The 27,292-nt window shown below is 48.1% G+C and overlaps 3 protein-coding genes across 4 annotated transcripts in view; 2 read left to right on the top strand and 1 right to left on the bottom strand.

Annotated features, from left to right (window-relative positions):
- Positions 1 to 18,464, top strand: part of sipa1l3 (signal-induced proliferation-associated 1 like 3) — a 35,336-nt gene extending 16,872 nt beyond the window's left edge. The window contains exons 2-23 of one of the 2 annotated variants that reach the window (XM_061280374.1): positions 3,203 to 3,860; positions 3,948 to 4,914; positions 6,264 to 6,394; positions 7,797 to 7,985; positions 8,056 to 8,230; positions 8,305 to 8,408; positions 9,532 to 9,689; positions 9,761 to 10,343; positions 10,789 to 10,887; positions 10,966 to 11,141; positions 13,059 to 13,316; positions 13,456 to 13,641; positions 13,795 to 13,922; positions 14,245 to 14,375; positions 14,438 to 14,874; positions 14,939 to 15,169; positions 15,360 to 15,522; positions 15,645 to 15,819; positions 15,882 to 16,031; positions 16,109 to 16,235; positions 16,304 to 16,385; positions 16,490 to 18,464. In XM_061280374.1, the coding sequence (XP_061136358.1) occupies positions 3,387 to 3,860; positions 3,948 to 4,914; positions 6,264 to 6,394; positions 7,797 to 7,985; positions 8,056 to 8,230; positions 8,305 to 8,408; positions 9,532 to 9,689; positions 9,761 to 10,343; positions 10,789 to 10,887; positions 10,966 to 11,141; positions 13,059 to 13,316; positions 13,456 to 13,641; positions 13,795 to 13,922; positions 14,245 to 14,375; positions 14,438 to 14,874; positions 14,939 to 15,169; positions 15,360 to 15,522; positions 15,645 to 15,819; positions 15,882 to 16,031; positions 16,109 to 16,235; positions 16,304 to 16,385; positions 16,490 to 16,678 (5,313 nt within the window). In that variant the 5' untranslated portion in view covers positions 3,203 to 3,386 and the 3' untranslated portion in view covers positions 16,679 to 18,464. Of the gene's footprint in view, positions 1 to 3,202; positions 3,861 to 3,947; positions 4,915 to 6,263; positions 6,395 to 7,796; positions 7,986 to 8,055; positions 8,231 to 8,304; positions 8,409 to 9,531; positions 9,690 to 9,760; positions 10,344 to 10,788; positions 10,888 to 10,965; positions 11,142 to 13,058; positions 13,317 to 13,455; positions 13,642 to 13,794; positions 13,923 to 14,244; positions 14,376 to 14,437; positions 14,875 to 14,938; positions 15,170 to 15,359; positions 15,523 to 15,644; positions 15,820 to 15,881; positions 16,032 to 16,093; positions 16,236 to 16,303; positions 16,386 to 16,489 lie in introns of both variants that reach the window. The other variant, XM_061280373.1, reaches the window with a different exon arrangement.
- On the bottom strand, positions 17,919 to 22,514 carry rrm1 (ribonucleotide reductase M1 polypeptide). Its single transcript, XM_061280376.1, has 4 exons — positions 22,211 to 22,514; positions 19,176 to 21,157; positions 18,907 to 19,095; positions 17,919 to 18,829 (listed from the first exon to the last, which is right to left on the bottom strand). The coding sequence occupies exons 1-4, from the start codon at positions 22,365 to 22,367 to the stop codon at positions 18,620 to 18,622; spliced, it is 2,538 nt and encodes an 845-aa protein (XP_061136360.1). The 5' UTR covers positions 22,368 to 22,514; the 3' UTR covers positions 17,919 to 18,619.
- A 732-nt stretch (positions 22,515 to 23,246) lies between these two features.
- Positions 23,247 to 27,222, top strand: qpctla (glutaminyl-peptide cyclotransferase-like a). The gene is made up of 7 exons (XM_061280385.1): positions 23,247 to 23,420; positions 23,948 to 24,094; positions 24,214 to 24,507; positions 24,747 to 24,908; positions 25,308 to 25,407; positions 25,489 to 25,605; positions 25,755 to 27,222. Exons 1-7 carry the CDS (start codon positions 23,247 to 23,249, stop codon positions 25,898 to 25,900), a joined length of 1,140 nt encoding a protein of 379 aa, XP_061136369.1. The 3' UTR covers positions 25,901 to 27,222.
- The last annotated feature ends 70 nt before the right edge of the window (positions 27,223 to 27,292 follow it).

Here is a 27,292-nt window from a genome sequence, read left to right as displayed (position 1 = left end):
GTAGGAATGCACGCTAGGTGACCTGCGTCAAAGGGCTCTAAACCCTTCATCACAGGCAATGTTTAGAAAGACATGTTAAAGTATGTTATAAAAACCTTAAATAGGCTTTCTGTGAACGGTCTTTCTTTATAAAAAAACGCGTGTGCACGTGCGGTTTATAGTCCGGTGCGGCTTATATGAGAAAAAAACTAAAATATCCCCCCATTTTAGCTGGTGCGGTTTATAGTCCGGTGCGGCTTATAGTCCGGAATTTACGGTACTTCTGTATCCTTCTTTTCCCGCACCAATCGGAGTTAAAAATGCCTTTTTGTGTGCCTCAGCTGTTTTTTTTGACAGCTTCCTCTCCCATCAGCTAAAGATACTGCCGTTAAGCATGCTGCGCTAGGTTAAGCGAGCCCCAATTGATCCGTATTGATTGGAAGTGTATTTGTCAAACACTGATGGGCCTCCCCCTCGGGATATTATGTCTGCTGATTCCCACTAGCCCCGTCTCTCTATTGTGTGTCCTACTTGTATCCCTGACGTCCTCCCCCTTCTGTTTTTTGACCCCACCTCACATGCTGCACAATCCTTTTTCAAACGAGTAGTATGTTTTGTGCAAAAAAAAAATTGTTTTCAAAGTACGTTGCATGACGTTTGGAATTTCTCAAGGGTCTTGCGTGAGAGAGTCGTACGGTCTACAAAATGGAGACGCTTCAACTTTCACAGCTCGTCAGTACAGCGCTAATATTCTTCATTCTATTCACTATAAACAATAGCGTTAGCGTCACGCTATGTTGTCATTTTATATAGAGAAAGCGTGCTGCTTTCTTTTGTTTGCTTTGACCTTAAACTTCCAGCCTGCTCTAGCAGAAGCTAAATTGGCATCAATGTTTGATGCACAGTCGCCGGGCAGACTGCCAACGGCGTATTGTCATTTGTCATATAATCTCCTCCTGTCAAATCACCTGTGCCGCCATCTGTTTTTCAAACCAGTTGCTGGATCCTGCCATTGTCATTTAATCCGCTACAGGTTTCATTTTTTCCATCATCATTATTATTATTATTTATTTAAATATTATTATTATTATTGAAGTAATTTTATTTAAGTAATTCAGCACTGAAATACAGAGTACCGTAATTTTCGGACTATAAATCGCACCGGAGTATAAATCGCACCAGCCATAAATGCCCAAAAAAGTGAAAAAAACCCATATATATGTATATAAGTCGCTCCTGAGTATAAGTCGCCCCCTACCCAAACTATGAAAAAAACGCGATTTATAGTCCGAAAATTACGGTATATCAATTTTCAACCTCACCTACTGTGACCCAGACTAAATGATTCTTTTATGGACGTGATCACACTGACGTCATATAACAGTGGCGACCTTGTAGCGACGCACAATAAGACGTAAGCATTTGTGTCTCATCTATTAAAATAAGCAATTAGCCCCCCCAACCCCCCAAAAAAAGATCTTTAATCTTGACAGTCACTCTCAGACGATTGTGTCCAATTTCATTTAATTGAGCGTGTGACAGTGACTGACAGTCAGGTGCACTCCTCTCCCATGAGCTGTCTGCTTCATCCATCCCATGACAGAGGTCATTGGTAAAGATCAGACCACGCCGTCCGTCCGTCCGTCCGTCCGTCCGTCCCGCTTTCCGAGGCACATAATGAAGCCATTCTGAGGCGCCTGCAGCTGCGTCAGGATAATCTGGGATTGAGCCTGATACTGGATCACAGGACTGCTCTCTGGATGAGCATGAAAGCGTGATCAGAGTGGTGGGGCGCCTTTTATTTTTTATTTTTTTTGCTTTACCATAGGCAAAATGTGTGTTCACAGTGCACATATGTGTTCATATGAGGAAAGCAGTCACGGGACCACAAGCGACTTTACTGTCGACTCATAAAGTGCATTGTTTATCAAAGAGTGCTGCATCAAAGCTGGTAAAACACAAAAGCTTCAAATGGAGGTCGAGGAAGCATACGATCGTCACGCCGGTGGATTTGATGGACTTTGCTGTTAAATAAACAAAACCAAACAGTTAAGTAGACCTTTTGTTGATATATATATTTTTTTGGACCCAGTTGTAAATGTAGCAACGGCTACGTCCAAATATCAAAGTCTGCTTTATTGTCAATTTCTTCACATGCCAAGACACAAAGAGATCGAAATGACGTTCCCACGGTGACGAGACACGGTACAATATATACCGTATTTTCCGGCCTATAAGGCGCACCGGACTATAAGGCGCACCTTCAATGAATGGCCCATTTTAAAACTTTATCCTTATATAAGGCGCACCGGACTATAAGGCGCACCATTAATGCATCATGTCAGATTTTTAATCCAAATCAAATCATTCTCCATTTTATCTTTTTTATTTCAACTTCAGACGGAACCAAATTACTTTATAATCATAAAATAATGATCCATAGTCTTCAGCGGGCCACTTATGATTGATTTCATGACACAATACTTCGGGCCAGTTTGAATTTAGGAATTTGGTCCATATATAAGGCGCACCGGACTATAAGGCGCACTGTTGGTTTTTGAGAAAATTTTAGGTTTTTAGGTGCGCCTTATAGGGCGGAAAATACGGTACATACGACACAAAAAAAATAAAAGCAAGAAGGAACAATGAATAAATAAGAGTGATGAATAAATAAGAGAATAAATAAGAGGAGCAAAAATGGAGCAAGTGTGCATAGAGCACATGTGAACTCTGCTCTGAGGACACCCGAATCTGGAAGTAGCTAAACCAATCAACAAGAGGACACGCACTTCTCTCGCCTCAGTCTTAACACCTCTCGATTTACAGATGCTTAGTCACGACGACGTGCCGCGCTACAATTTTGGGATGCTCTCCACGTGGATTTGCTGTTCCGATACGAGCCGAGCGCCGCGGTGGGGCTGCGGGAGACCGCCGTGCCCGTAGGGTACAGTGTGTGTGCACGTGCGTGTGTGTGTGCGCACAGCGTGAGTGATAATAACATCCCTTGTCAGCTTCCAGGAGCTTAGTCTCAACGGAAGAAATCCTCCGTCATATCGATGCACCTTAATATGCTGTCTGTCTTTCGCACAGCTTAGCATTTTTATTTATTTATTTATTTTTTGAAATAGAATTGGTGCTCTGTTTTCCCAAAAGTCCCAAAAGCAATGTTTGTGTTGTGCTCAGAGAAACTTGTGAATGCTCATGATAGTTTTTCTCTTCTCAGATTTTAATTGGACTTCTAACCATCGAAGGAGGAGGTCCATGATGGATCAGTGAAGTGAGTTCTGTAGAAGAACAGGGATGTTTTTGGGCGTGGTGCCCTTTCCTCTCTGTCATCCTTCCTGACATGGGATGCCAGCCCCCTACCCACCTGGCCTCCATCTTGCCCTGAGCTCCCTGAGGGCACCATGAACAGCTACAGAGACAGGGGGGTGACCTGCACCTCCTCGGACCTTCCGGACGGGGTAGGCGAAGGCGGGGCGCTTCAGCACCCGCCGTATCGCCACACCCCCAATGGCCACCTGGTCCAAACGGACGCGACTCTGCAGCCCCGCGTCTCGGTACCCAAAATGGGGGTCCGCGCTCGGATCGCCGAGTGGCCCCCGCGTCGGGCCCAGTCCAGAGAGTCGCTGCTTGAAAACGGCCAGATGAGCAACCACCACAACGGCGACGACCGCTCGGCGGCGGCGGCGCTGTCTTCGGACGTGGGGTTGGTACGAGGCGGAGTGGCCCGGTTGCCGCGGCGCTGGTCCAAAGACGTTGAGTTTCGAGGCGGAGCGTTCGCGGCTGAGCGAGGTACAACTTTGAACCTCCGCGCCTTCCCCCCGCTGAGGCAACGCTCCAACAGTGAGGTGACGCTGAGTGAACAAGATGAGAACGAGGTGGGACAGTTTTTTGATTGGATTTTTTTTTTTTTGGAGAATTACCTACCAAAGAAAAAAATGGATGGTTTCGATGTTTCGTTCCAGGCGGAGGTCCGTGGCACGGGAGCGATGGTCACCTTGTTCAGGGAGTACGGCAGCAGCTCCTCCATCGACGTCCAGGGCATCCCCGAGCAGAGCTTTTTCGACATGCTCACCCAGTTCCACCAGGAGAGGCCCGACCAGCGCAGCTCGGCGCCGTCGCGTCTCCGAGAACTTCTGCGCACCACCGACTCCCAACCGGCCGGCGCTCCCTCGCCCGCTTCCACGCTCAACGGGGACGAGCGAAGGAAAGACGGAGGTGAGCGGGTGAGGAAGAAAAGCGGCGGCACCGAATCGTCGCTGGGCACCACCTCGTCCTTGTTCAAGAAGCTTCGGAGCGCCAGCAGGGTGGAGCTGGATAGCGGCAAGGGAGAAACCAGCGAAGACGCTGGACGGGGTTCGTCCGATGCCCCTTACAAGGCGTGGGTGTGCCCAAAGAGCTTCGTCCATTACGACGCACAGAGTATCCTCTTTGACCTCCACGAGGCGGCAGCTCAACGGGACTCTGTGACCCAGCGGAGGAACACGGCCACTGGGGCATCGGCCGCCTCCGTGTCTCTCTCCGCGCCCAGGTCCTTGCCTCCGAGCGCTACCGAACCCGTGTACGCCAGCATCGAGGACTTAACTATGGCCCTGGACCCAAGCACAACCACACCTTCCACGGTCCCGGAGCCCACGGACGTTCCTCCCGGGGCCAACGGCTCGAGCTCGCTGCTCCTCAGCTGCCCGCACTTCCTTAACGAGATAGGCGGCCACGGGGAACGTAACATAAGCTTCCTCAGCTCATCGGCCGAGCGAGGAGAAGGACGAGGAGATGGAGCGAGGGGCTGGTTGAGGAGGAGTAACGCCAGCATCTCCGTGGTGGAGATGCCCGTTGAACTGCAGGTCACGAGGTTGGAGAGACTTAAAGAGTACAGCATAGAGCACGTTGACCTCGGGGCTAGGTACTACAGGGACTATTTCCACGGGAAAGGTAAGAAATGCATTTGGAAGGACCGCACTGACGAAATATTCCAAATCATTTTTAGATGTACTTGTGAAATTTGACAGTGCGGTTTTGTTTCCCCAATTGACAGCCGCACCAGCTCACGGTGTGACAGTTAATATCCAGCTGGGCCTGAGAACTCACAAAGTGAGCCAAGCTGGCAGATATCCCAGAGTTTTTTTTTTTTTTTCATGATTACATGTCAATCCACCACCACCAGACTGTTGGCTAAGCTAAGCTAAGCTAACTAAGCTTTTAACAGCACCATTACAGCGACAAGCTCGAAACGCTAGTCATCATTTGAAAGATGAATATTTAACTCCATATAATTTTATTTATCAAGTAAAATTTAGCCAATGTTGCCTTTGCAGTGAATTCAACTCACGTAAGCAGCAGCAGCAGCAGTTGGCTAGATCGTAAACAAACTCTTCAGAGACGAACGAGGCTTCAAGCTGTTTAATTCCTCTTTTAGTTTATTGTCAAACTCAACATAAAACAGATTACACCTTGTGTATTTAAAACAGGCCCGAGTCTGTTTGGTCTCATGCTCACAAATAATCCAAACAGCATGAATGAGCATCGGTTGTAACCGTTTTGAGCGATGAATAGGAACACAAAAGGCGCCGCAGCACATGTAGACAGATGATAAGGGGCGTTTTTCTGAGAGGTCATCATTTATTTCGATCCAATTTTGTCATCATTTGCAGATTTCATAAAGTACTGTATAATGGGAGGGCTACTTTTGCATCCCCAAGGCAGACCTCATCTGGCAGCATCCTAATTAGTGGCAGATGCCAAATGTGTATGCGCGGTAAGCGAGACACCCCCCGAGGCCGCGCAACCGCATAAAGGTTATCCTTCCCAAAATATGTTCCTCCTCTGACTCAGCCGTCCCGCGTTATGCCTGCGCGCCATCCGTGCGTGTCATGGCGACCCATCCCCCAAAAAATCGGACATCTCACCGCAAGACGCGGATGGCACGGAAGCTAAGCAGATACGACGCCGTGACTTCACCATCCCTCTTGTCTGTCAGTCAGAGTTGTGCAGGAACACTTGTCAAGTATGATTCCTACCCAAGCGTCTGGAGAATGGCTCGTTGGACTCCCACTCCGCCTGTGGTGTCTGTCGGCATTAGCGGGGCTTAGCTCGGGAGCTTCAGAGTAGGAGCGTGCAAGATGCCCTGGTGGATAACTTGGTGGAAGGCGCCACAGAATGTTAATTGGCAAGACGTATTTATTCCCCTCATCGTGCGGCTTTTTGTTAATTGCATCAGAAAATGTGACATTTCTCCTTGTAATCCTTTGAACGCGCCACAAAACCTCTCCGTTCTCCACCAGAACACTCCAACTATTTCGGTACCGACGAAAAGCTGGGCCCGGTGGCCGTGAGCGTCCGCAGGGAGAAACTAGACGACACCAAAGACCTGAAAGACCAATACCAGTACCGGCTGATTGTGCGAACCAGTGAGGTACGTGCGATCCTGACAATGGCTGTAAATCGTAATACCGTAATTTTCGGACTATAAGTCGCGTTTTTTTTTTTCATAGTTTGGGTGGGGGGGCGACTTATACTCAGGAGCGACTTATATACATATATGTTTTTTTTCCACTTTTTTGGGCATTTCATGGCTGGTGCGACTTATACTCCGGTCCGATTTATAGTCCGAAAATTACGGTACTTTCTTTCCCGTACTTAAAAATAAAAATGATTACAGCGCAAATTTGATACGCGGATCACCCCAATTACATATTTTGTATCCCCCCCGAACCACCTGTCGGACTTTGTCACAGTCAAGGCCCCAAAGGTCCGTTGTGTTGTCTTTAGCTGGATTACATGGCTGCCTGGCCTCATCACCTTAGCTGCGCCACAACAATGGAGCCGCTATGCCCGTCTAAGTACACAGAGCTGCAGCGGTTGCTTGCTAAGCCGGGCCGTTCCCACACACACACACACACACAAAACCCGAGATAGATTGCGGACTTTATTCTTTCTGACTCGAGGCGCAGCTGCTCCGAAACATCCATCCGCTTTTAGTCCCCCCATTAAATTCACGGCGCTGACGCAGCAAGGTGGGCAGACCTCCTCAACCATCTTCAAACGTTCATACAGTACGTGCATCCCTCTGAGCGAAGTTCCAGAACGCCACAGGAAGCCAACCCCGCAGTCGTTTTTTTTTTTTCTCAAGAACGTGTTTGCTTTCGCATGCGTCGAGGTGCAGCAACTCTGAAATCCATCTTCGCTTTTTGTTTTTTTCCTTTGGCTTAATGTGTTGAAGCAGGTCAATTTTGCCCGTGGGGGAGCAATCCGCCACTGAGTGGAATAGTAATTCACAGTACAAATGGACATTAAGAAACACACGCGCACTCTCTGTGGTCACGCTGCAAAATGTGTGTGTGACCGAGAGGAAAAATGTTGCTTCTGGCCCGCCGGCCTATGAGCAGTTGTCAGGCCATCCGTCATCCGATGGGACTTGCTTCAAGCTCCCAGGCTACTAATCATCTGTCCTTTTAGCTCCTCGGGCCTTGAGCTGCAGCTGCTCGTAAAATAAATAAATAAATAAATAAAATCGCGGAGGATCAATATGGCAATCCCCGTCTCATAACATCTTATTATACTATTGGCTTCGTATGTTCACAATCAAGATGGCCGCCACGGTAATCCATCCAAATGAAAGCCAATCGTTGATTGCGCCATTATAGTATGGAAATATAGTGGGCATAAATAATTGATCAGTAAGAATTCCATTTTGTGGACTTTAAAGAGTCGTATTATGCAGTGATTTCATTTTTAAACCTAAATGTTTTTTTGTTTTTTTTAAGTTAAAAAAAACAAACAATGCAAAGTTAAGTGGCGTCATTTCCCGCACACAGCTGGTAACGCTGCGAGGATCCATCTTGGAGGACGGGGTGCCGTCAACGGGGAGACACGGCACGGTGCGCGGCCTTCCCCTCAAGGAGGTCTTGGAGCAGGTGGTCCCCGAACTCAGCGTCTCCTGTTTGAGGCTCGCGGTGGGCACGCCGAAAGTCACGGAGCAGCTCCTTAAACTGGACGAGCAAGGGGTTAGTTAGCCCACGCCGATATTCCGCGTTTGTTTGAACGTGAACATCACCATCCGCGGGTCTTCACTAGTTAAGTCAGAAGCACAAGGTGGGTGTTCTGCTGTGCCGTGCGGGCCAGAGCACCGAGGAGGAGATGTACAACAACGAGGAGGCGTCGCCCGCCTTCTCTGCCTTCCTGGAGCTGCTGGGCGAGCAGGTGCTCCTCAAAGGTTTCAGCAAATACGCCGCGCAGCTCGACACAAAGAGTGAGTAGACGTTCCTCGCGAGGACATTCCCTCCTCCGGTGCCTTCCGCTCAATAACAAAACGTGCCACTGCAGCTGACTCAACAGGCACCCACTCCTTGTACACCACCTACCAGGGCTACGAAGTCATGTTCCACATCTCCACCATGCTGCCCTACATGCCCAACAACCCGCAGCAGGTAAGAAGAAGAGTGTGCCAGCATCATGAGCAAATGGAAGTTGTCGTTCCTCCTTGTACGATACGCGTTCATTCTTTAGCTTTTCCATCTTGGCCCGATTTTATTGACATCAATCAATTGTCAGGCTCACTTGTTCTGAAGAATAGACGACCATCGTCCATCTGGGCTGAACCGCTTTACGGAGACGTGATTTGCTGCCCTACTTCATGGCTAGCAAAAGGGACATCATTATTAGCTGTGCTTTGATGACTTCCTCTATATTTACATATTTGTTGATGGCTAACAAGAATTTCAAGTTTGAAATATGTGAGCGATTAAAGTTAGTCACGGGAGGGTGGTAAGATTTATAAATGGATTTTGCTCTCGACATAGCAAATAATTAACCGCAAAGTCATCCATTCACGCAGACGTTTTATATACAAGTGTCCAACTTACTGTTTTAGGGCTGCACTTTGATTTATTCATAGACTCAAACTTAAGTTCCCTTCCTTGACTAAAAGGCCCAATACCGCCATCCAGCGGTTTCCTCTGTGCAGTAACATGGCCCCTTTTCTTTTATTCAGACCGCTAGGTGGCGGCATATCACATGTTAAAATGATCAGCAGCGGCAGAAGAGACTGCAAATTTGAAAGAATGGAGGGACAATCGGAAAGATGACGATCATAGTTTTATATTTTCTGAATATATAAAAAAAAAGATTAGATCATATAAATGAAAACAATCTGAATGTCTTAAATAAAGATATTCGTCCTTCACAATTATATAAAAATATGTAATAATGGCGACAATGGGAAAAATAAAAATAAAATACTGGCCCATGTGTATTCGTAGCCAAACTGTTACATAATTGCTACTTTAACACTTCCATCAGCAGATGAGCAGGGGATTGGAAAGCAGACACAGTCTGGACGCCGTGACACACACACACACACACACACACAAAGTGAGGCACTAATAGTCTACACACAAAGTGCAAAAACAGATTATATAAAGTCTGTTATGATGTTGAGACCGACCGTCGCCTTGTCAGACTTGTTTCCTCCCGCAGAAATTTGTCATGTAAATTGAGCTACGTTTTTGTGCCATGTTTCTTTAATTTCCTTTTTTTTTTTCTCATCCTTAGCTTCTTCGAAAGAGACACATCGGGAACGACATCGTCACCATCATCTTTCAGGAGCCCGGAGCTTTGCCGTTCACCCCTCAGAATATCCGCTCGCACTTCCAGCACGTTTTTCTCATCGTCCGTGTGCACAATCCTTGTTCGGAAAACACCTGCTACAGGTATAGCATTTTTTTCTTTTGCTAATGTTTGAGGGCATGATATCCAAATCTCCACTTTTGTCCTCACTCAGTGTTGCCGTGACAAGAATGAAGGACGTGCCGCCTTTTGGCCCAGCCATCCCAAGCAGCGTCACCTTCCGTGACCCGGACACTTTCCGTAACTTCCTCCTCGCCAAAATCATCAACGCGGAAAATGCGGCGCACAAGTCCGAGAAGTTCCACACCATGGCGACGCGGACGAGGCAGGAATACCTGCGCGACCTGGCCGAGAACTACATCAGCAGCACCCCTTTGGACTCGGCCGGCAAACTCAACAACCTCATCTCCCTGGCGTCCAAGAAACGCGAGCGCTCCAAAGCGCGGGACGCCGCCGAGCTGGGGGCCGCCGGGGCCGTCGCTTGGAGGGTCCTGGCGCAGGACTTCAGCGGCGGCGGCGCTGAGCTCCGCTGCGCCTTGGGCTTTTCCGCCGAATACGTCCTCCTGGTGGACTGCTCCACCAAAGAGGTGGTGTTCAACTGCTTCTGCGCCGACGTGATCGGCTGGACGGCCGAGCGCTTGGCTTTGAAGATCTTCTACGGCAGAGGCGACCACATCGCCGTGCGGGTGCTGGAGGGATGCGCGCAAGACATCAGGGAAATGGTCCAGAGGTTGAAGGTGAGGAATATTCCTGGAGTGGTTCTTCACTTGAATTGAATTGATTATTAAAGCTAATAAGCCAGATTGAAGGTAGTAAATTAATATAGAATGAATAATTAATGAACACAAATCCAATAATGATATAAAAAGGTCGGATTTAATAACACTCAGTGGGATCGCGTCGCTCAGGACGCCGATGAGGAGGCCATTTCCATATTACGGTAATCCCTTGTGACATTTGACGAATGAAATGGGCAGAAAAGGAGATTCCCTGGAGTTCTAATCCTACACAGAAAGAAAATGTTGGGGGGGGGGGATAAACAGGACAAGTTCATCTTTGCAGAAGTAGCAAACGCATGACGACGCTTCGGCTGATCAAGGTCACCGGGAGTCTCTTGACAAAGCGGCAAAATGTCAAGTAGCACTCAAATATCCTGTTTTGAACTTGCTGTCTTGTTTCCAGTCGCTGACGGTGGGATGCGAGACGGTGGACATGACGCTGAGGAGAAACGGACTTGGCCAACTGGGCTTCCACGTGCGCTTGGACGGCACCGTGGCCGAGGTACGGCGAGCGTTGGTTTGCCCGTCGACAATCGGCACGTGCTTTTCGATCTAACCCCGAGGCGGTCTCGCCGTGCAGGTGGAGGAGTACGGCTTTGCCTGGCAGGCGGGCCTGAGGCAGGGCAGCCGCCTGGTGGAGATCTGCAAAGTGGCGGCGGTGACGCTGACCCACGAGCAGATGATCGACCTGCTCAGGACCTCGGTGACGGTCAAAGTGGTTATCATCCCCCCGTACGAAGAAGGCGGCCCGCGGAGGTGCGTCAAGTGCAACACTGGCCTTTTCTTCCGCAGCCAGCTATGAGAGCCCATCTTGACAAAAAAAAGCCCGGCTGAGCCGGTGGGCAGGATTTTGCGTGGGAGGGTGCGAAAAGAACCAACGGCTTGCGCGAGCATGTCTGGGTTTGTGGAACACGCTTGGATTTCAGTCATTGCGCTCGCAGCGTTTAATTACACCATCTTTCAACACGCACACGCACATTTTGTGGCAACGGTACAGCGAGTAATTAAGAGTCTTGCATTTCCTCCCTCTCTCTCTCTCTCTCTCTCTCTCTCTCTCTCTCTCGCTTTGTGCCCGCCAAGCCGATTGCGTGAGATTAAGGACTCCAATCCTCATGAGGGAGGGGTAAAAAGGCGAGTCAAAATAAATAATGAAAGCGAGTGGAAGCGATTCATTAAAATGCTTTGAGGGGAGGGGGGGGGGGTTGAGGGAGGCGGCGCCGGCGAGAGGAGCACAACGTGTCGCAACAGCGCCGAGCGAAAGGGAGTGGGCGGAATGGAGACGGAGAGAAGAGCGAGAGCTGCCTCCGCTCGGCTTCGGAGAGCGGCGGGTACGGCAGAGGAGAAGGTGTGATAGATGGCGATAGCGCTTTTAACCCTGCGCCGCCGCCGCCGCCGCCGCGCATGTTGGGGGAGCGCCAGCCGTGTGGGAAGAGAACGTCCGCCGCGCATGCTTCGGGTACGTACCACTCGGACAAAGCAGCATCACGGTGTAGCTAGTCTTTTCTTTTTGGATTAGACATGCATGGCGTTTTGATTGTATTTTATTTGCAGGATGGAAGGCTTAGTTGGTTTAAGATGAAAACGCAAGTGATGCGTATCACTTGTTGTGTTAAATGGAATTTAAACGTGTCATTTTTAGAATAGTTTGGATCATCTCCGCAGAGACGCAATGTAGCTGATGTGGTGAGGACAGAACAAAGATGCTGAAAAGCTTGCTAGTCAGGTTGACAGTCCATTTCTTCTCGACGTTCCCTCAGATAAATAATGATTTCATCATTTTCACCCCGCTCGCTTCTGGGCGTGAATTAGTTTGGAGGTCGCTCCACTTTGCATTGGCTAAGACAATGTTGTTCTTCAGATCAACAGCGCCTCTGCTGTTTCAGATGGGTATTGCATTCCTTTTTTTTTTTTTGTTCTTTAATGCGCTGGTTAGCCTTACAGCTTTTCAGCTTTTTCACAGTCGAGAAGTTTGGCCTTCAAATGTCAGCTCGGCCTTTCATGCGTAGAGTTTACGTTCTCGCCGTGCGAGCTCGGCTTTTCGACCACTTTTCGAAAACCATCTTCTGCTCAGCATATCCTGTAGATCAGTGCTTCTCAAATAGTGGGGCGCGCCCCCCTTGGGGGGGCGCCGTGCTATACCTGGGGGGGCGCGTGTGACCCTGGGGAACAGGCTTTTTTTTTGCAGTACTAGAATAAAGTGTAATTGCGCATCTTCCCAGCAGGGGGCAGTGGCGCTCTCATTGTTACTTCTGTGACGTTTGCGACAGTGCAACATTTTACGACTTACAAGACAAGTTAGGATAGTCACGGTGGGGAGGGGGGGGGGCGCGAATAGTTTTCTTCTTGCTAGGGGGGGGCGTAACAGAAAATAATCGAGAAGCATTGCTGTAGATCAAGGCCAAGTGTGAAGAGCTCTTTGATTTGATTGGACGGCATTTTACACACACACACACACACACAGTACTCGACCTCCGTCCCTCAGTAGGCGAGATGGAGTCTTGTTGTGCCAATAATCAGTTTGCTCTCCTCTCATTCCGCTCCTGTCCGTGTCAGGGGAGCTCATTAGTATCCGCCATGATCAGCCGTGAGTTTTCCGATGCGGTGCGGCTCTTTCATAAAAAGGATTTGAGCGGAATGTTTATCAAGCGCTCCCTTTGTTTGCGACTCTTTCAGGGGCTGCACGGAGGAATATGAGATGAAGACAATGGAGCAGAAGCCCGAAGCGGAGCCTTTGGCGGCGGGCTACCGAGCCTCCCCTCGCTCGGGTTGGTGCTGGGACAGCCCGCCTGTTCCTCAGGGGCTACTCGGCACCCCCAACCCGCAACGATGGGCCCCCATGGGCCCCCCACTGGCGCCTCCGCCACTGCGTTCCTCCCACAAGGCTTTGATGCCCGTTCCCTACAGGGAACCTCAGCACTTCAACTCCAAGAGGTGAGAGAGATAGTCATCAACCAACCCCCTAAAAATTCACATTTTATTTTTAAAAATTATTTTAATTTCGCTCTTATTTTTAGTTTTTTGATATTTTAATTTACATTCATATTTGTTTTTGTTTTTTTTGTCTGCTCAGACCGGTCAGCTACCCAGAGAACCACTACAGCATCTCATCACCTGCAGGAGGTGATCGATTACTCCCGTACAGAAACCCCTCAGCCAGCTTCTCGTCGCCCTCCTCGGGCCTGGTGGGCCTCCCCACCATGGGGCCACCCGGAATCTCACCGGGGCCCTTTGTGCGCTACAAACCTTCACCGGATAGGTGAGTGGGTGTGGTCTCTTAGAGATGATGTCGCAAGTCAGTCAAACCAACTGTCGTGCACAGAGATGGAAATATGGATGCGATTGAGATGCAAAATAGGAAGCAAATACAAGTTGAAATCATTTGCCAAATGCCTTGGCAATGTTTGCGCAGATATGGAACAGGACAGCGTGCCCTGCTGCCCTTCGAGCCCCACTTTGGACACATGGACATCATGTCCAGCGGAGACTCGTCGTCCGGCTTCACCAGTCAGGAGAGCACCATGGAGCGCTGCAAAACCGGTACGTTATTCCCCAGAGTGCAGCCGACCTCCATTTTGAACGCCCAACAAATTGTTTACATCAATGGTCTAGTGTGGATCAATTGTGTGATCTAGTCAAAGAGGAGCAGAAATGCTTATTATTATCTGATTGCCTCAACATCCAGATATTTATTTATTTATTTATTTATTTATTTATTTATTTATTTATTTATTTATTTATTTATTTATTTATTTATTTATTTATTTATTTATTTATTTATTTATTTATTTATTTATTTATTTATTTATTTATTTATTTATTTATTTATTTGAATTATGGTGTTTCTTGCTTTTGCATGTAGAACCCATCTGGCATGTTCCAGTGGTAGCGTCCAGGGTGCAGGCTGTTGCTGGTGGTGGAGGAGGAGGAGGGGGCCAGAGGAGACTGAGACCGGACGCCCAAGGGAAAGACTCCCCAAACAGACACTCAAAGGTCGGAGTCGAAACGGTCACCGTGTCACCTTCCGCCCTTAACTCCTCGTTTGCCCGCCGCAGGGTGAGACCCAGTACTCCAGCCCCTCCAGCAGCAACACGCTGTCCAGTAACGCCTCCAGCAGCCACAGCGACGAGCGCTGGTTCGACGGAGGAGCGGCGGGCGACAGAGGAAACGGGGGGTTCCCCAGCGACCCCGCCGAGCCCGATCCCGATCACCTTAACAAGGGCGGATCCAACGACAGCGGCATCGACGCGCCCGCCTACTACAACAATCACAACGGTCGGCAGGTTTCGGGCGCTCCATCCCAGAAGCCTTCGCACGGGTCCAGCCCGTACAACCCGGAGCCGTCCATGAGAAGGGGTGGCGGCGGGGGGGACGCCAAGAAACGAGAATCATCAACCGACTTTTCGGCCACTGCCCGTCAGAACAAAGGGTATCGCACCCGGACCTTTCCTCCTAAATCCAGTGCTGACAAAATGGACACTTTCAAACCAAGGTAATAAAACATCTCACAAACAAATCGATCTATTTTGGGACATCTTCACATTTCCCTGTTCCAGAGCCTACACACCTCAGGGTTACACCACTCCCACGGCGGACAAAGCACGCCCCGCCCGCGCCTCCACCACCACACCCACGTCGGCGCACCTGAGCTCCACCCCTCTTTCTAGCTCCGCCCCCAAAGCCTTTTACGGAAAGAGCAGACAGAGCACCTTGCGGCCCGAAGACGCCAGCCCGTCGCCTTCTAACGCAAACGCCTCGTCCGGCTCTGACGGCGGCAACAGCAAAATGTACGTTGGTCATCCTCCTACATGACTTTTAGATCTTCTGTAGTGTCCAATGAAATAAGTCAAGCAGAAAATTGGCAAATTGTTCGGATTGGAGAGAAGACAAAAACCGTGTCGTTGTGGCGCCATCTTCTGGCATCTTTAGGCAGTGCATGTCAATTATAGTCTCCACACGGGCGTTGATGTCTTTCAGTCAGGTGGACGTGAACTCCAAGAATGTGTTTGGACAACCGCGACTGCGAGCGTCTCTGAGAGACTTGCGCTCTCCGCGACGGACGTACAAGAGCACCATCGAGGACGATCTGAAGAAACTGATCATCATGGACAACCCGGGAGAGTCTCCGCAGCGGGATCCGGTAAGGATCGTGTGCACAAAAACCAAGCTTCGTTATTCTTATTCTACGGAAAGAACGGAGGAGATGGTTCCTATCAGAATGGATTTCACCTGTCACTCTTGTGACGTTGTTCTCCGCCGCAGTCTCCCAGGCGCACGCTGCAGCGCACCTTTTCCGACGAGTCTTTGTGCAGCGGTCGCAGGGACGCCAGCTTTGCCAACTCGGAAAACCGCTCGGCCCCCGTGGACATGCTCTTCACGTGCACGCTGCCCGTACGCAAGCACTCTGCCTCCTCCAATCACTCGCAGACCAAGAAGGGTGAGTCGCACTATGGGCGACATGCCGTTTTTTTTTTTGCACTCATAAGCGTTTCCCCGCAGTGCCGCTGTCTGGGTCGGAATTGTCCCTCACTGAGGTGAAAGACAAAGTCCCCCCGCTGAGGAGGCTGGATCCCGGTCTCATGCCCCTGCCTGACACGGCCTGCGGACTAGAGTGGTCCAGCCTGGTCAATGCTGCCAAAGTCTACGAAGGTGAACACTTCATCTAACTTCTCGCCACTCGTGGACAAGTGGCAACTTTTTGTCAAATCCAGTTTTTCTACTTCCAGCGCAAAGAGCCGTGTCGCTCTTCTCCCTGACCGAGACGCGTGGAGAAGGCGTGGACATGAGGCCTGCCGGCAGTCCTGTGCAGTTTCCCACTCCTCAGACGCCACGGACCACGCCCACCTTAAGCGGGTACCTCACTCTTCACACATTCATCTCGCACACGCTCGAGCGTTAAAGTGCACTCCCACCCCTTACAGCGACGAGGCGCCCAACGATTTGTCAGGGCGTCTGTACCACCTGGAGGTGATGTTGAAACAGCTCAACAATGACCTGGAAAAGGTGAGTGGGTTTTGCTTCATTTGAGGGTGGTTGACTCACCAAAGCAAGCCGCAAAACACCATCCGTCAAGCCGGGTCACATATTCTACACGTGTGTTATCTCAGGAAAAGCACGACAAGGTCGCCCTCATGGCCGAGATGGCCAACCTGCGCGAGAACAACATGCGGCTGCAGGAGGAGAGCGTAACAGCCGGCGAGCAGCTGCGCAAGTTCAACCGACTCTTTGACCACCTGGGCGAGGGCGGGCGCGACGCACACCCCGCCGTGCACCAGGTGGCGCCCAAAAGGGAGTGAACTGCCTTAAAACTGGAACCCCCCCCCAACCCAGTCCTCCCTCTGAGCCGCTTCTTTTTCTAGGTCTTGGATGTTTGGTTCCTATGTTCAAGGAAACCGTTTGAATCACCTCGAGAGGCCTAAATACGGTTCCTGCAATCCAATCAGGCAGAAACAGCGTGATCGACTACATCTCCCACAATGCACTTGATGGTCCCGGAAGCTCGACACATTCTTAAGTACCTGTTTGACCTGTTTATATCATTTGTATCGTACTGATATTATTGTTGGAATAATTATTGTTGGAATAGAAGAGTGTGCGCGTGTTTATACGACGACAAGTGGGTGATGAACAAACTAGTTTACGGAAAACTCGTGGCCCTTCATCGTTTACAATGAGGACCTTTAGTACTGGAGATAGGCATACAGTTCTCGGAGGCACCGAACTGCACTTGCAACATTCACCAAATCTTTTTGCGCTCATTTACTTGTGTTTTCTATAGCTTTTAGCACTAATTATCTATTTTAAGCATTGAGCTAACACATAGCCACAAAGCTAATTGGGCAGCTTTGAGTGTTTTTCGTGGCTTGTACCTGAACTAGCTACCTGGCTAATTAGCATATTTCACTCGCGTCTTAACGTTCTTTTATCGCTGAGCTAAGTGATGTTTTCTGCGGCTTTTCCGGCTAACTAACTCGCTAATTGATATTTCTTGCTAATGTCATAATTCATTTCATCATTAAGCTTACACGTCCCAAGCCACACTTGGTGATTTAGAGCATTTTCAATAGCTTTGAGCGTAAATTAGCATTTCCCACCAATGTCTTCTCCATGTTTTATCAGAGATAAGTGGGTGACTGTTAGCATTTGCGATGGCTTTGCGCACTAATTAGCTTGCTAATTAGCATTTGCTACAATGCAATCATTTTAATCATTGCGGCAACGCCACAAGCCATATGGGTGACAGTTTAGTCATCAACCCCTCTTAACAATAAGCTAAGCTAGGCTACTAAAAACAATGTGTTCTTTCTCCTACTCTATCCCAAAAAGTATATATATTTTCTTTCCAGAATTTCAACCTATTTCTATACTCGTCTTTGTAAAAACAAAAATGGCAAATTGTGCTTCTATTATCATTTACTGTACACCTGGGAGACAAAATGCATCTGTGAAAACTCCTATTTATATACTGTTGATCTATTTTTCATACAAAAAGACAGTTTTGTGCTTTTCGGCTGCCGGTACTTTTTGATAACTCCGATAACACTGTTTGCGATGACTGGAACTGTTTGAATACTTGGCCCAGGTTCCTTATGATACTGGACCTAAAGGCTACACCGCCACAGGTACTATTTGAGGATATAAAAATAGCATCTAGCTCTTTGCCATTCTGGCTTTCCCTTTAAGGCTTCTTTCTTCTGGTGGGAAATGTTGAATATGACGTTTGGCAAGTCTGGGTTTCCCAACCCTGCAGATGAAAAATCACATTAATTCCTCCGTGGTGTCTTCATCTTGTTTTTCTCATGTAAAAAAAGGGTTTTTCTAAATATAATTGCTTTTTTTTTTTTAATGTATGATGAAGCTATTTATAGCCTACGGTGATCCATGTTGAACAAATCAGTAACGGTAATGTACAATTTTCCTTTCTATGTTTTGATAATTTATTTTTTGGTTGTAACGCATACAACAGTGAGGATGTGAGGAGCAGGTACTGTTATTATTGGCTCTGGGTTGTAACAAGTGTACATTTAAAATGTAAATTATGTTTTCATTTTATAAAAAAAATAAAATTAATTCTTAAATTTTTGTATGCTTTTACCTTGTTCCGTAATAGACCTCAGGTAAATCTCCAGAAGCATGGTAACCACTTATTGTTAAAGATATGTGAAGTTTTTTATTGAATGAATATTAACACATAAGAACAAAATGACTGCCGTTCAACAGGACAAGTGGAATGGCCTTCAAGAGCCGCACATGAGGCACTCGTCCCTGTTCTCCAGAGAGCACACCATGGCGGCCGTGTTCCGCTCCTTGACGTCTTCCTCGGGAATTTTCTCTGTGGTGCCGTTGGTCAGGGCGGAAGTCTCCTTCAGCTTCTGCTTGTCCAGCGTGAACTGGATAGGGTTGGCGGCCGGCTTGGTGCGCAGGTAGTACATGCCCGTCTTCAGTCCCTGGGAGCAGATGGAGCATGCCGATTTAAAAGTACACGCTAAGAAAGCTTTTGTTACGTGTAAATTTGACACGTTACCTGCTTCCAACCGTAGAAGTGCATGCTGGTCAGTTTGCCGTAATTGGGCTCGGCGATGTGGATGTTGAGCGATTGGCTCTGGTCGATGTAGGCCCCTCGGTCGGCGGCCATCTTGAGCACCGTCTTCTGGGAGATCTCCCACACGGTTTTGTACAGCTGCTTCAGGTCGTCGGGGATCTCAGCAATTTCCTGGGGAGGAGAAAAAAAAGACCAGGATTAGGAATACAGTAACCCTCCTGCTATACTTTTCTGTTCTGAAGATATTTAACCTGTATGGAGCCGTTGTTAGCAATCAGCTGGTTCTTCATGTCCTCACCCCACAACCCCCTCTCAGTGAGATCCTTGAGCAGGTGCGGGTTGACGCACTGGAACTCGCCGGAGAGCACCCGACGCGTGTAGATGTTGCTGGTGTACGCCTCGACGGACTCGTTGTTGCCGAGGATCTGCGCGGTGGAGGCGGTGGGCATGGGCGCTAGCAGCAGGCTGTTCCTCACGCCGTGCTTGGCGATCTTCTCCTTGAGCAGCGCCCAGTCCCACAGCGGCGTGGGTGTCCGCTGCCACATGTCGTACTGGAGGATCCCCTTGCTGACGGGCGAGCCTTGGTACGTCTTGTAGGGGCCGTGCTCGGCGGCCAGCTCGCAGCTGGCCTCCAGCGCTGCGTAGTAAAGTGTCTCGAAGATCTGGATGTTGAGCAGCTGCGCCTCGGGGCTCTCGAAGGGATGCCGCATGAGGATGAAGGCGTCGGCCAGCCCTTGGACGCCGATGCCGATGGGCCGGTGACGCATGTTGGACCGTTCCGCCTCGGGCACCGGGTAGTAGTTGATATCAATGATTCTGTTGAGGTTCTTGACGATGACTTTGGTGACGGCCGCCAGCTTGTTGAAGTCGTACGTGCGCTCGGCCGTGACGTACATGTTGAGCGCCACGGAGGCCAGGTTGCACACGGCCACCTCGTCGTGGCTGGTGTACTCCACGATCTCTGTGCACAGGTTGCTGCACTTGATGGTGCCCAGGTTCTGCTGGTTGCTCTTGCGGTTGCACGAATCCTTGTAGAGCATGTAGGGCGTGCCCGTCTCCGTCTGCGACTCGATGATGGCGTACCACACCTGCTGGGCCTTCACCACCCGCTTGACCCGCCCCTCCTTCTCGTAGCGCGTGTAGAGCTCCTCGAAGTCTTCGCCCCAGCACTCGTCCAGGCCGGGGCACTCGTTGGGGCACATGAGCGACCAGTCCTGGTTGCTCTCCACCCTCTTCATGAAAAGATCCGGGATCCACAGGGCGTAGAAGAGGTCCCGGGCGCGGCGTTCCTCCTTGCCGGTGTTCTTCTTCAGCTCCAGGAAGTCGAAGACGTCGGAATGCCACGGCTCCAGGTACATGGCGAAAGCACCGGGACGCTTGTTGCCGCCCTGGTCCACGTAGCGCGCCGTGTTGTTGTAGACGCGCAGCATGGGCACCAGGCCGTTGGAGTTGCCGTTGGTACCGGCAATGTAGCTGCCCGTGGAGCGGATGCAGCTGACCGCCACGCCGATGCCGCCTGCCGACTTGGAGATGAGGGCGCAATGCTTGAGCGTGTCGTAGATGCCCTCGATGCTGTCGTCTTTCATGGCCAGCAGGAAACAGCTGGACAACTGCGGGCGGTTGGTGCCGGCATTGAAGAGCGTGGGCGAGGCGTGGGTGAACCACCTTTCCGACAGCAGGTTGTACGTCTCGATGGCCGCGTCCACGCGCTCGCCGTGAATGCCCACCGCCACCCGCATCAGCATGTGCTGCGGGCGCTCCGCCACCTTGCCGTTGATCTTGAGCAGGTACGAGCGCTCCAGGGTCTTGAAGCCGAAGAAATTGTAAGAGAAGTCGCGGTCGTAGATGATCGCCGAGTTGAGGCGATCTTTGTGCTCCGTCACCACATCCAGCGTCTCCTTGGAGATCATGGGTGAGTGGCGGCGGTTGAGCGGGTTGACGTAGTTGAAAAGGTCCTCCATGACTTCACTGAACACCTTTTTGGTCTCCTTGTGCAGGTTGGAGACGGCGATGCGCGCCGCCAGGATGGCGTAGTCGGGGTGCTTGGTGGTAAGCGTGGCGGCGATCTCGGCCGCAAGCGTGTCCAACTCCACCGTGGTCACGCCGCTGTACAGGCCCTGGATCACTTTCATGGTGATCTGGGCCGGGTCCACAAAGTCCGAGTTGAGGCCATAGCAAAGCTTCTGGATGCGCGAGGTGATTTTGTCAAACATGACACGCTCTTGGCGGCCATCTGGAACACAACACCGATGCCGTTACGACGGCCATCTTTGCAAAGGCTCAACGACAGCTTCTTGTAAATACTGTAATTCTGCTACCACAGGGTACGCAAAGTTTGTAGTCGAAATTGTTCACACAAGTAATTGGAGGTCATTTGTGCCAGGGGAGAGTTTGGGGTTAAAGAACTACCGTTTTTTTCCATGTATAATGCGCCCCCATGTATAATACGCACCCTAAAAATGGCATGTTGATGCTGGAAAAAAGCCCGTACCCATGTATAATACGCACCCAAATTTTGACTCCTACTTAAGTCCGTAAACGTAAAATTATTTTAGAAGAAAGATCATCTTTGGGAACAACCGGATGTTATTCTGCCGATCGGTATCACTGCGCATGCGCTAGCAAACTCGATAGCGAAGAAATGTTTCGGATTTGCGTAGGGTACATTGGGACAGCAAACGAGCAGGTGATCGAGCGAGCGTCTGATACGAGAGCATTTTGTTTGAAGTGAACAGCAGAGAAGAAAGCCCATCTGTAATGGCGGCCTCCGTATCATATCCGGATTAAATTAAAAAAAAACTTTTTTTTTTGGTACCCATGTATAATGCGCACCCCAGATTTTAGGACAATAAATTAGTTAAATTTTGCGCATTATACATGGAAAAATACGGTACATTTAAAGTACGCATAAAAAGTTAAACGGAAAGGTGATCTCTTATTATCCCGTGTGCGCTTGCGCGTTCGTACGTTAACACCCTGGCGCCAACTATGACAAAGGAGCCTCGAGAAAATCAGCCTAGAACAAGAAGGAAAAGACACATTGCATCCACTCCTGACCGCTAGTGTTGTTAAAACGTCATTTGAACCAAACACGCTTGCTTTGCTTCAATTAATCCTCCTAGAAGTTTGCTGTTGCGTGCCGCCAACTAACTGCGCAATGTGTGAGACAAATCAGCTCGCTTGCAAAAAGTATGATGACAGCACCAATTGTTTGCCTTTCGTTTTGCAACAGTGACCATATGGAAGACAAAACGGAAGAGACGAGGATCTGACGGTTGCCACTCACCTCTCTTAATCACATGCATCTTGCCAACGAGTTGTCCTGTCTTCACCGACAAAATGGTCTTTCGCCCGCCGAGTGCTGTTCGAACGCAAACAGCGCGGGAGAAATAAGGTTCCGGACTACGTAGTACGTACGTAATACGGAAGAGGATTAGGGCCATTGAAGAAAGAAAACCGAGGCAAGATTCTGACTTTATTCTCAGAATTCTGACTTTAAAACATTCGCAGATTTTCGCCCGGCCTGTATTTAAGGAGGCGGCAGGTCCTCCGTCCTTGGATGGATCACATTCGCAGATTTTCGCCCGGCCTGTATTTAAGGAGGCGGCAGGTCCTCCGTCCTTGGATGGATAACATTCGCAGATTTTCGCCCGACCTGTAAAGTCAGAATTCTGAGAATAAAGTCAGAATTCTGACTTTAAAGTCAGAAAGTGGGAATTCTGACTTTAAAGTCAGAATTCTGAGGAAAAAAGTCAGAATCCTGTCCCCCACTCGTTTTTTTTCTTCACTGGCCCTAACGACACGTAAAAAAATGTAAGATATAAAACCGATATTAGTCCGAACGAAACTGAAAGGAAAAGGCTCATTTGTGTTCTGAAACTGAAAGGAAAAGGCTCATTTGTGTTCGTTCAGTCGTGTCATTAAGTCAAAAGGGTGATTTGCACTCATTAACCACATGGTGGCGGTAATGATCCAAAAACGTTGTTTGCTAACTGCTATTATTAAAAGAAGAACGTCACAAAGCCCAACAAAAACCCGGAAGTGAAACTATTTACAAAATCCTCGTTAACCACGAAACATGTTGTATGTTATCTATTAGTTGTGGATTATTTGGTAAGCGTTAATGATGTTGTGCGACGATAATGTGTAATTGCCTTTAAAAAAAACATGTTAGAACAAGTTACGTCAACGTAAGCGCTTGGAAGCTTGTTTCTACGGCTTGTCATCAAGTCCCGCCTCCTGTGCCCCCCTCACGTGCTCCATGTACGGACACGTACTGATTTGATTTGGAACCCGCTGACTGGATCTCTGCAGCCGCTCTCATGTCCAAGTCCTCCAGGCGGCACATCCCCAGCCCGCGGCAGGGCACCGACCGTGACCGGCGGACAAGGCTGTGTTTCCTCGGTTTGTTCGTGGTCGCGGTGGTGCTCCTGTTTTACCTGAGCAGCATTCCCTTTACGAACCGCGGGCGGGGAGTAGATCTGTACAAAGATAAGGTAAAACAAATGACATCTCATGGTACACATTTAGATGAACATTGGAATTGTCTCAAGTCATTCAAAAAAAAAAAAAATGGAGTGCTGGCTGAAGTTATTCCAACTATTCAACAGTATTTGTCTTTAATCTCTTTACATTGTGCGGTCATAAAGAGACCGACCTATTAGAAATAGTAAGTACCATAGAAAAAAAAGCTTTTTCCATCAAAATGTTACAAATAGACTGGAAGAGTCATGGAAATAAATATTCCTGGATTTTATGTATCAAAACACCTGTAAAGAACATTCTGTGCACATGTATGGAAACAGTTTGAAAAGTTTCAAAAAATATCCAATTCATTTCACTTTTAGAAGTTACAGTGCATTTTGGGTTCATCTTGAAGTTTACCCATAAAGCCCAAACAATTTTTTACTGTTGTCTCCTCAAGATTTAAATTGTCACAGTAACAATATCTCTCTCTTGCATTGGAGAGTTGTTCCATTGTTGAATTTTCAAAAGGTTCACTCGTATTTTGTCGCCTTTCCAGTGGAACCACAAACACACCGAGTACAATGCAGCTCAAATCCAGCAACTGGTATCTCAAATACAACTAAATCGCATATGGGAGAAACACCTGAGGCCTATCCTGATCGAAAGGCTTCCCGGGACGCAAGGCAGCAGGATGGTGCAGCAGGTAAATCTCAGTGGATTTGTTTTTGTGCATCATGGCTTTCATTTTTTGCACTCTTTGATATATAGTGAAATTGATTCAAGTGCGATATATAAAGTCATCAAATGCTCCTCCTACCGCAGCACATCCTAAACACGCTGTCCAAGCTGTCTGCCGGCTGGAAGTTAGACTTGGATCGCTTTCTGTCCGTCACGCCAAAAGGGCAGGTTATATTCGCAAACGTCATGGCCACTCTGGACCCCAAGGCCTCTCGCAAGCTGCTGCTGACGTGCCATTACGACTCCAAGGCACTGCCTCGGGACAGCCGCTTCCCACACAGGGTGTTCCTCGGGGCAAGTGACTCGGCGGTGCCGTGCGCTATGATCCTGGAGCTGGCTACGGCACTGGATAACAAGCTAAGGGCTTACAAAAGACAGGTGAGTGTATGGTTGGACCTCTTTTTTTATTTTATTTTTTTATTCCCAGCTGGCTTTGTTGTTTCAATCGCACAAAAGTATTTATGATGTAGTAAAGGATGTTTGCAGGGAAGGAGCAATTGTCAAAGCAAATGATTTTTTGCATCCCTTCAATACAAATGAAAATGAACCTACTTTGAAGAAATGACCTTGATTTCAATAGAACCGTCTCACGCTCTTCTTTTGTTGTCTATTCACAGAGTCCTCAAGTCACTCTGCAGCTGGTCTTTTTTGACGGGGAAGAGTCGTTTGAGAAATGGACCACGACCGATTCACTGTACGGCTCCCGTCACCTGGCTGAGCGCATGGCTTCCACGCCATACCCTGCAGACGCCATGTATACCACCCTGCTAAACACTGTGGTGAGGAATACAGTGGCGCTATCTTACTGCAGCTTTTAATGAGGAGCAGGGAGCGTCTCTTTGTATTTGTTTGGATTATACTGCCACCAAGTGGCACATCAGAATTAGCAACACGCGTTTGTCCATTGAATTAAAGCAAAACAATATAGGGAAAAAACTTTATATTTATATATTTTTTTTAAATTATTAATTGTTGATAAAGTTCTTCTCTATTGGATATTTTCATGGGGCAATGCTAATTGCAGTATTTAGCAGAAAAAAAATTTTTTTAAACAGTAAAGTAACTGTACAACAGAGCAAAAAATGCAATATTTTTGTCTAGTTCTTTTTTTTATCGTCTTTTTTTATGTGAAAAAAAAAAAAACAAGTTACTGTATCAACCTTCGATTGACTTTCCAGGACCTCTTGGTGCTGCTCGACCTTCTGGGTCCTCCCAATCCAATGATTGTGAACCACTTTGAAAACACGGCACGCTGGTTCGACCGCTTGATAGCCGCAGGTACATGCACCAGGGGGGTTCACAACAAACAGAAGCAAATCGAATGTATGCTAACGCCCTTCATCGGCTTCTCGTTGACAGAGAAGCGCCTCCACCGTCAAGGTTTGCTGGCGGCACACCCCGTGGAGCAGACCTACTTCAGGAAGGACGTGGTGTTTGGAAAAGTTGAGGATGATCATACTCCCTTCCTCCATAGAGGTGACTTTACAAAACACAAACTAAAATATTGCTACTAAAATGCTAGATGCAGGTTTGATAGAAGATACCATTTTGGCCACGGTCAACAATATGAACCTTTGTGCCAGCGAGCCTTGATGTTCCCACCTTTCCCTGTCCATCACCTCCAGGCGTGCCTGTCCTCCATCTCATCGCCACGCCCTTCCCGGACGTCTGGCACACAATGGAGGACACCGAGGAGAACATCCATCCTCCCACCGTGGAGAATCTGACCAAGGTCATTGCTGTGTTCCTGGCTGAATATTTGGGCTTATGAAGGCCACTTCTCAAGGAAATTGAAGGACTGGAGTGAGAAAACGTCACTGTCAAGTGGACACCAGCTGAAGAGCTGTCACCGCTGTGTCCTCGGTCAAGTATTTTTTTCTACTGCATACGTATTAGCAGATCTGAACAATTGTTAGTAATTGCTTTTATTTCTCTCAACTCGGCCTTTCTCCTTACGCCCATAAATCTTAAATGCACAAATGACTTTTTTGAGGTCAAAACACTGAAATGCAGTGCAAAAAAAAAAAAGATGGAATGTTTTACCCGCAAGAAGTTGTGAAATTCTTCCAATTCGTCACTTTTTTTAATCTGTATCAAACCAGATTTTTCCAGCAGGATTACAGCCACAGTTATTTATTGACCATAAAACACGCACACTATTTCTTGACTTGTCACATTCTTGCGCCATACTTTCTTAACGTATTCATTGATGGTGACTGCAATACATAATTAGGCATGGGCCAATTACCGGTTTGACAAGTTAAGGTTGCACTACCCCCGGATACTGACTGTCACTGGTAATGAGCTCTTTTAGGATTTTTTTGCTTGCAGGGTTGAGTAGTTAATTGCCTCCAATTTTTTTTTTTTCTCCTTCCGAGCAGTTACACATGGAGGTAGGGCGCAATACAATGGTAAAAAAAAAAAATCTTTTTTACTCAAATATTGCTCAAAGAAAGGTCATTTTAGACAAATAATTTTAATACCGTGATATCATTTTTGCTCATTGTTAAAACCTAATATTGGACTATGCCTAAACATGATGTATTTCAGTAAGCGGAGGGACCATGTTTCTAATATTGGTCATAGCTGAAAGAATTTTGGGACCAAGGGTTCCTCAGGGTGACCCAAAAGTCACTACGTTTCCTTTTTTGTTTCAGGTATCATTCAGATCACAAATGTGAGGCCATCAGCATTTAACGGCTCAAGCTTTGCACTTTTTGTAAGCACACCACCCTCGCCAATTGACATTGGACCAGCGTTGCAAAATCACTGACATTTTTCTGTGATCGACGGCAAAGGTATTCATGTTATTATTATTATTTTTTTAAACAAGATCCACTACTACCGCCATTGCTGAAAACAGCAAAGTTGTAGAGCAACTGCTTTTGAGCGTTGGAAAACATCTTGCCAGACAGCAATACAGAATATGCAAAGCCTGAGCGGTCAAATGTTAACGCTAGATGAAATGCAGAGTAACTTTTGGCTCATCCTGCACAACCTGCTTCACACAGTACAATATGTACTATTGTGCTTGAGCCTTCATGGAGTGTATTGCATGAAGTGATATTTACAAATAAACTGGATAAAAATTTACTGGAGGTGTTTATAAGTGTCTAAACAAAACCAAAAAAATCCGGGTTAAAACTAAAGACTGAATGGGGGA

The sequence above is a fragment of the Syngnathus typhle genome, linkage group LG6 (genome assembly GCF_033458585.1).
Source record: "Syngnathus typhle isolate RoL2023-S1 ecotype Sweden linkage group LG6, RoL_Styp_1.0, whole genome shotgun sequence".
Taxonomy (NCBI): Eukaryota; Metazoa; Chordata; class Actinopteri; order Syngnathiformes; family Syngnathidae; genus Syngnathus; species Syngnathus typhle.
The sequence above is the reverse complement of the archived record's forward strand: the minus strand, read 5'-3'. Positions and strand labels throughout refer to the sequence as shown.

Excerpts from the sequence above, each read along its gene's own strand:
- rrm1 (XM_061280376.1), bottom strand. The coding sequence starts at position 22,367 with ATGGCCCTAATCCTCTTCCGTATTACGTACGTACTACGTAGTCCGGAA. Across the intron at positions 19,096-19,175 it reads CTAACAACGGCTCCATACAG|GAAATTGCTGAGATCCCCGA; the intron begins GTTAAATATCTT and ends TCTCCTCCCCAG. Across the intron at positions 18,830-18,906 it reads ACTTCTACGGTTGGAAGCAG|GGACTGAAGACGGGCATGTA; the intron begins GTAACGTGTCAA and ends ATCTGCTCCCAG.
- qpctla (XM_061280385.1), top strand. The coding sequence starts at position 23,247 with ATGTCCAAGTCCTCCAGGCGGCACATCCCCAGCCCGCGGCAGGGCACC. Across the intron at positions 24,909-25,307 it reads CCACCCTGCTAAACACTGTG|GACCTCTTGGTGCTGCTCGA; the intron begins GTGAGGAATACA and ends TTGACTTTCCAG. Across the intron at positions 25,408-25,488 it reads CGACCGCTTGATAGCCGCAG|AGAAGCGCCTCCACCGTCAA; the intron begins GTACATGCACCA and ends TCTCGTTGACAG.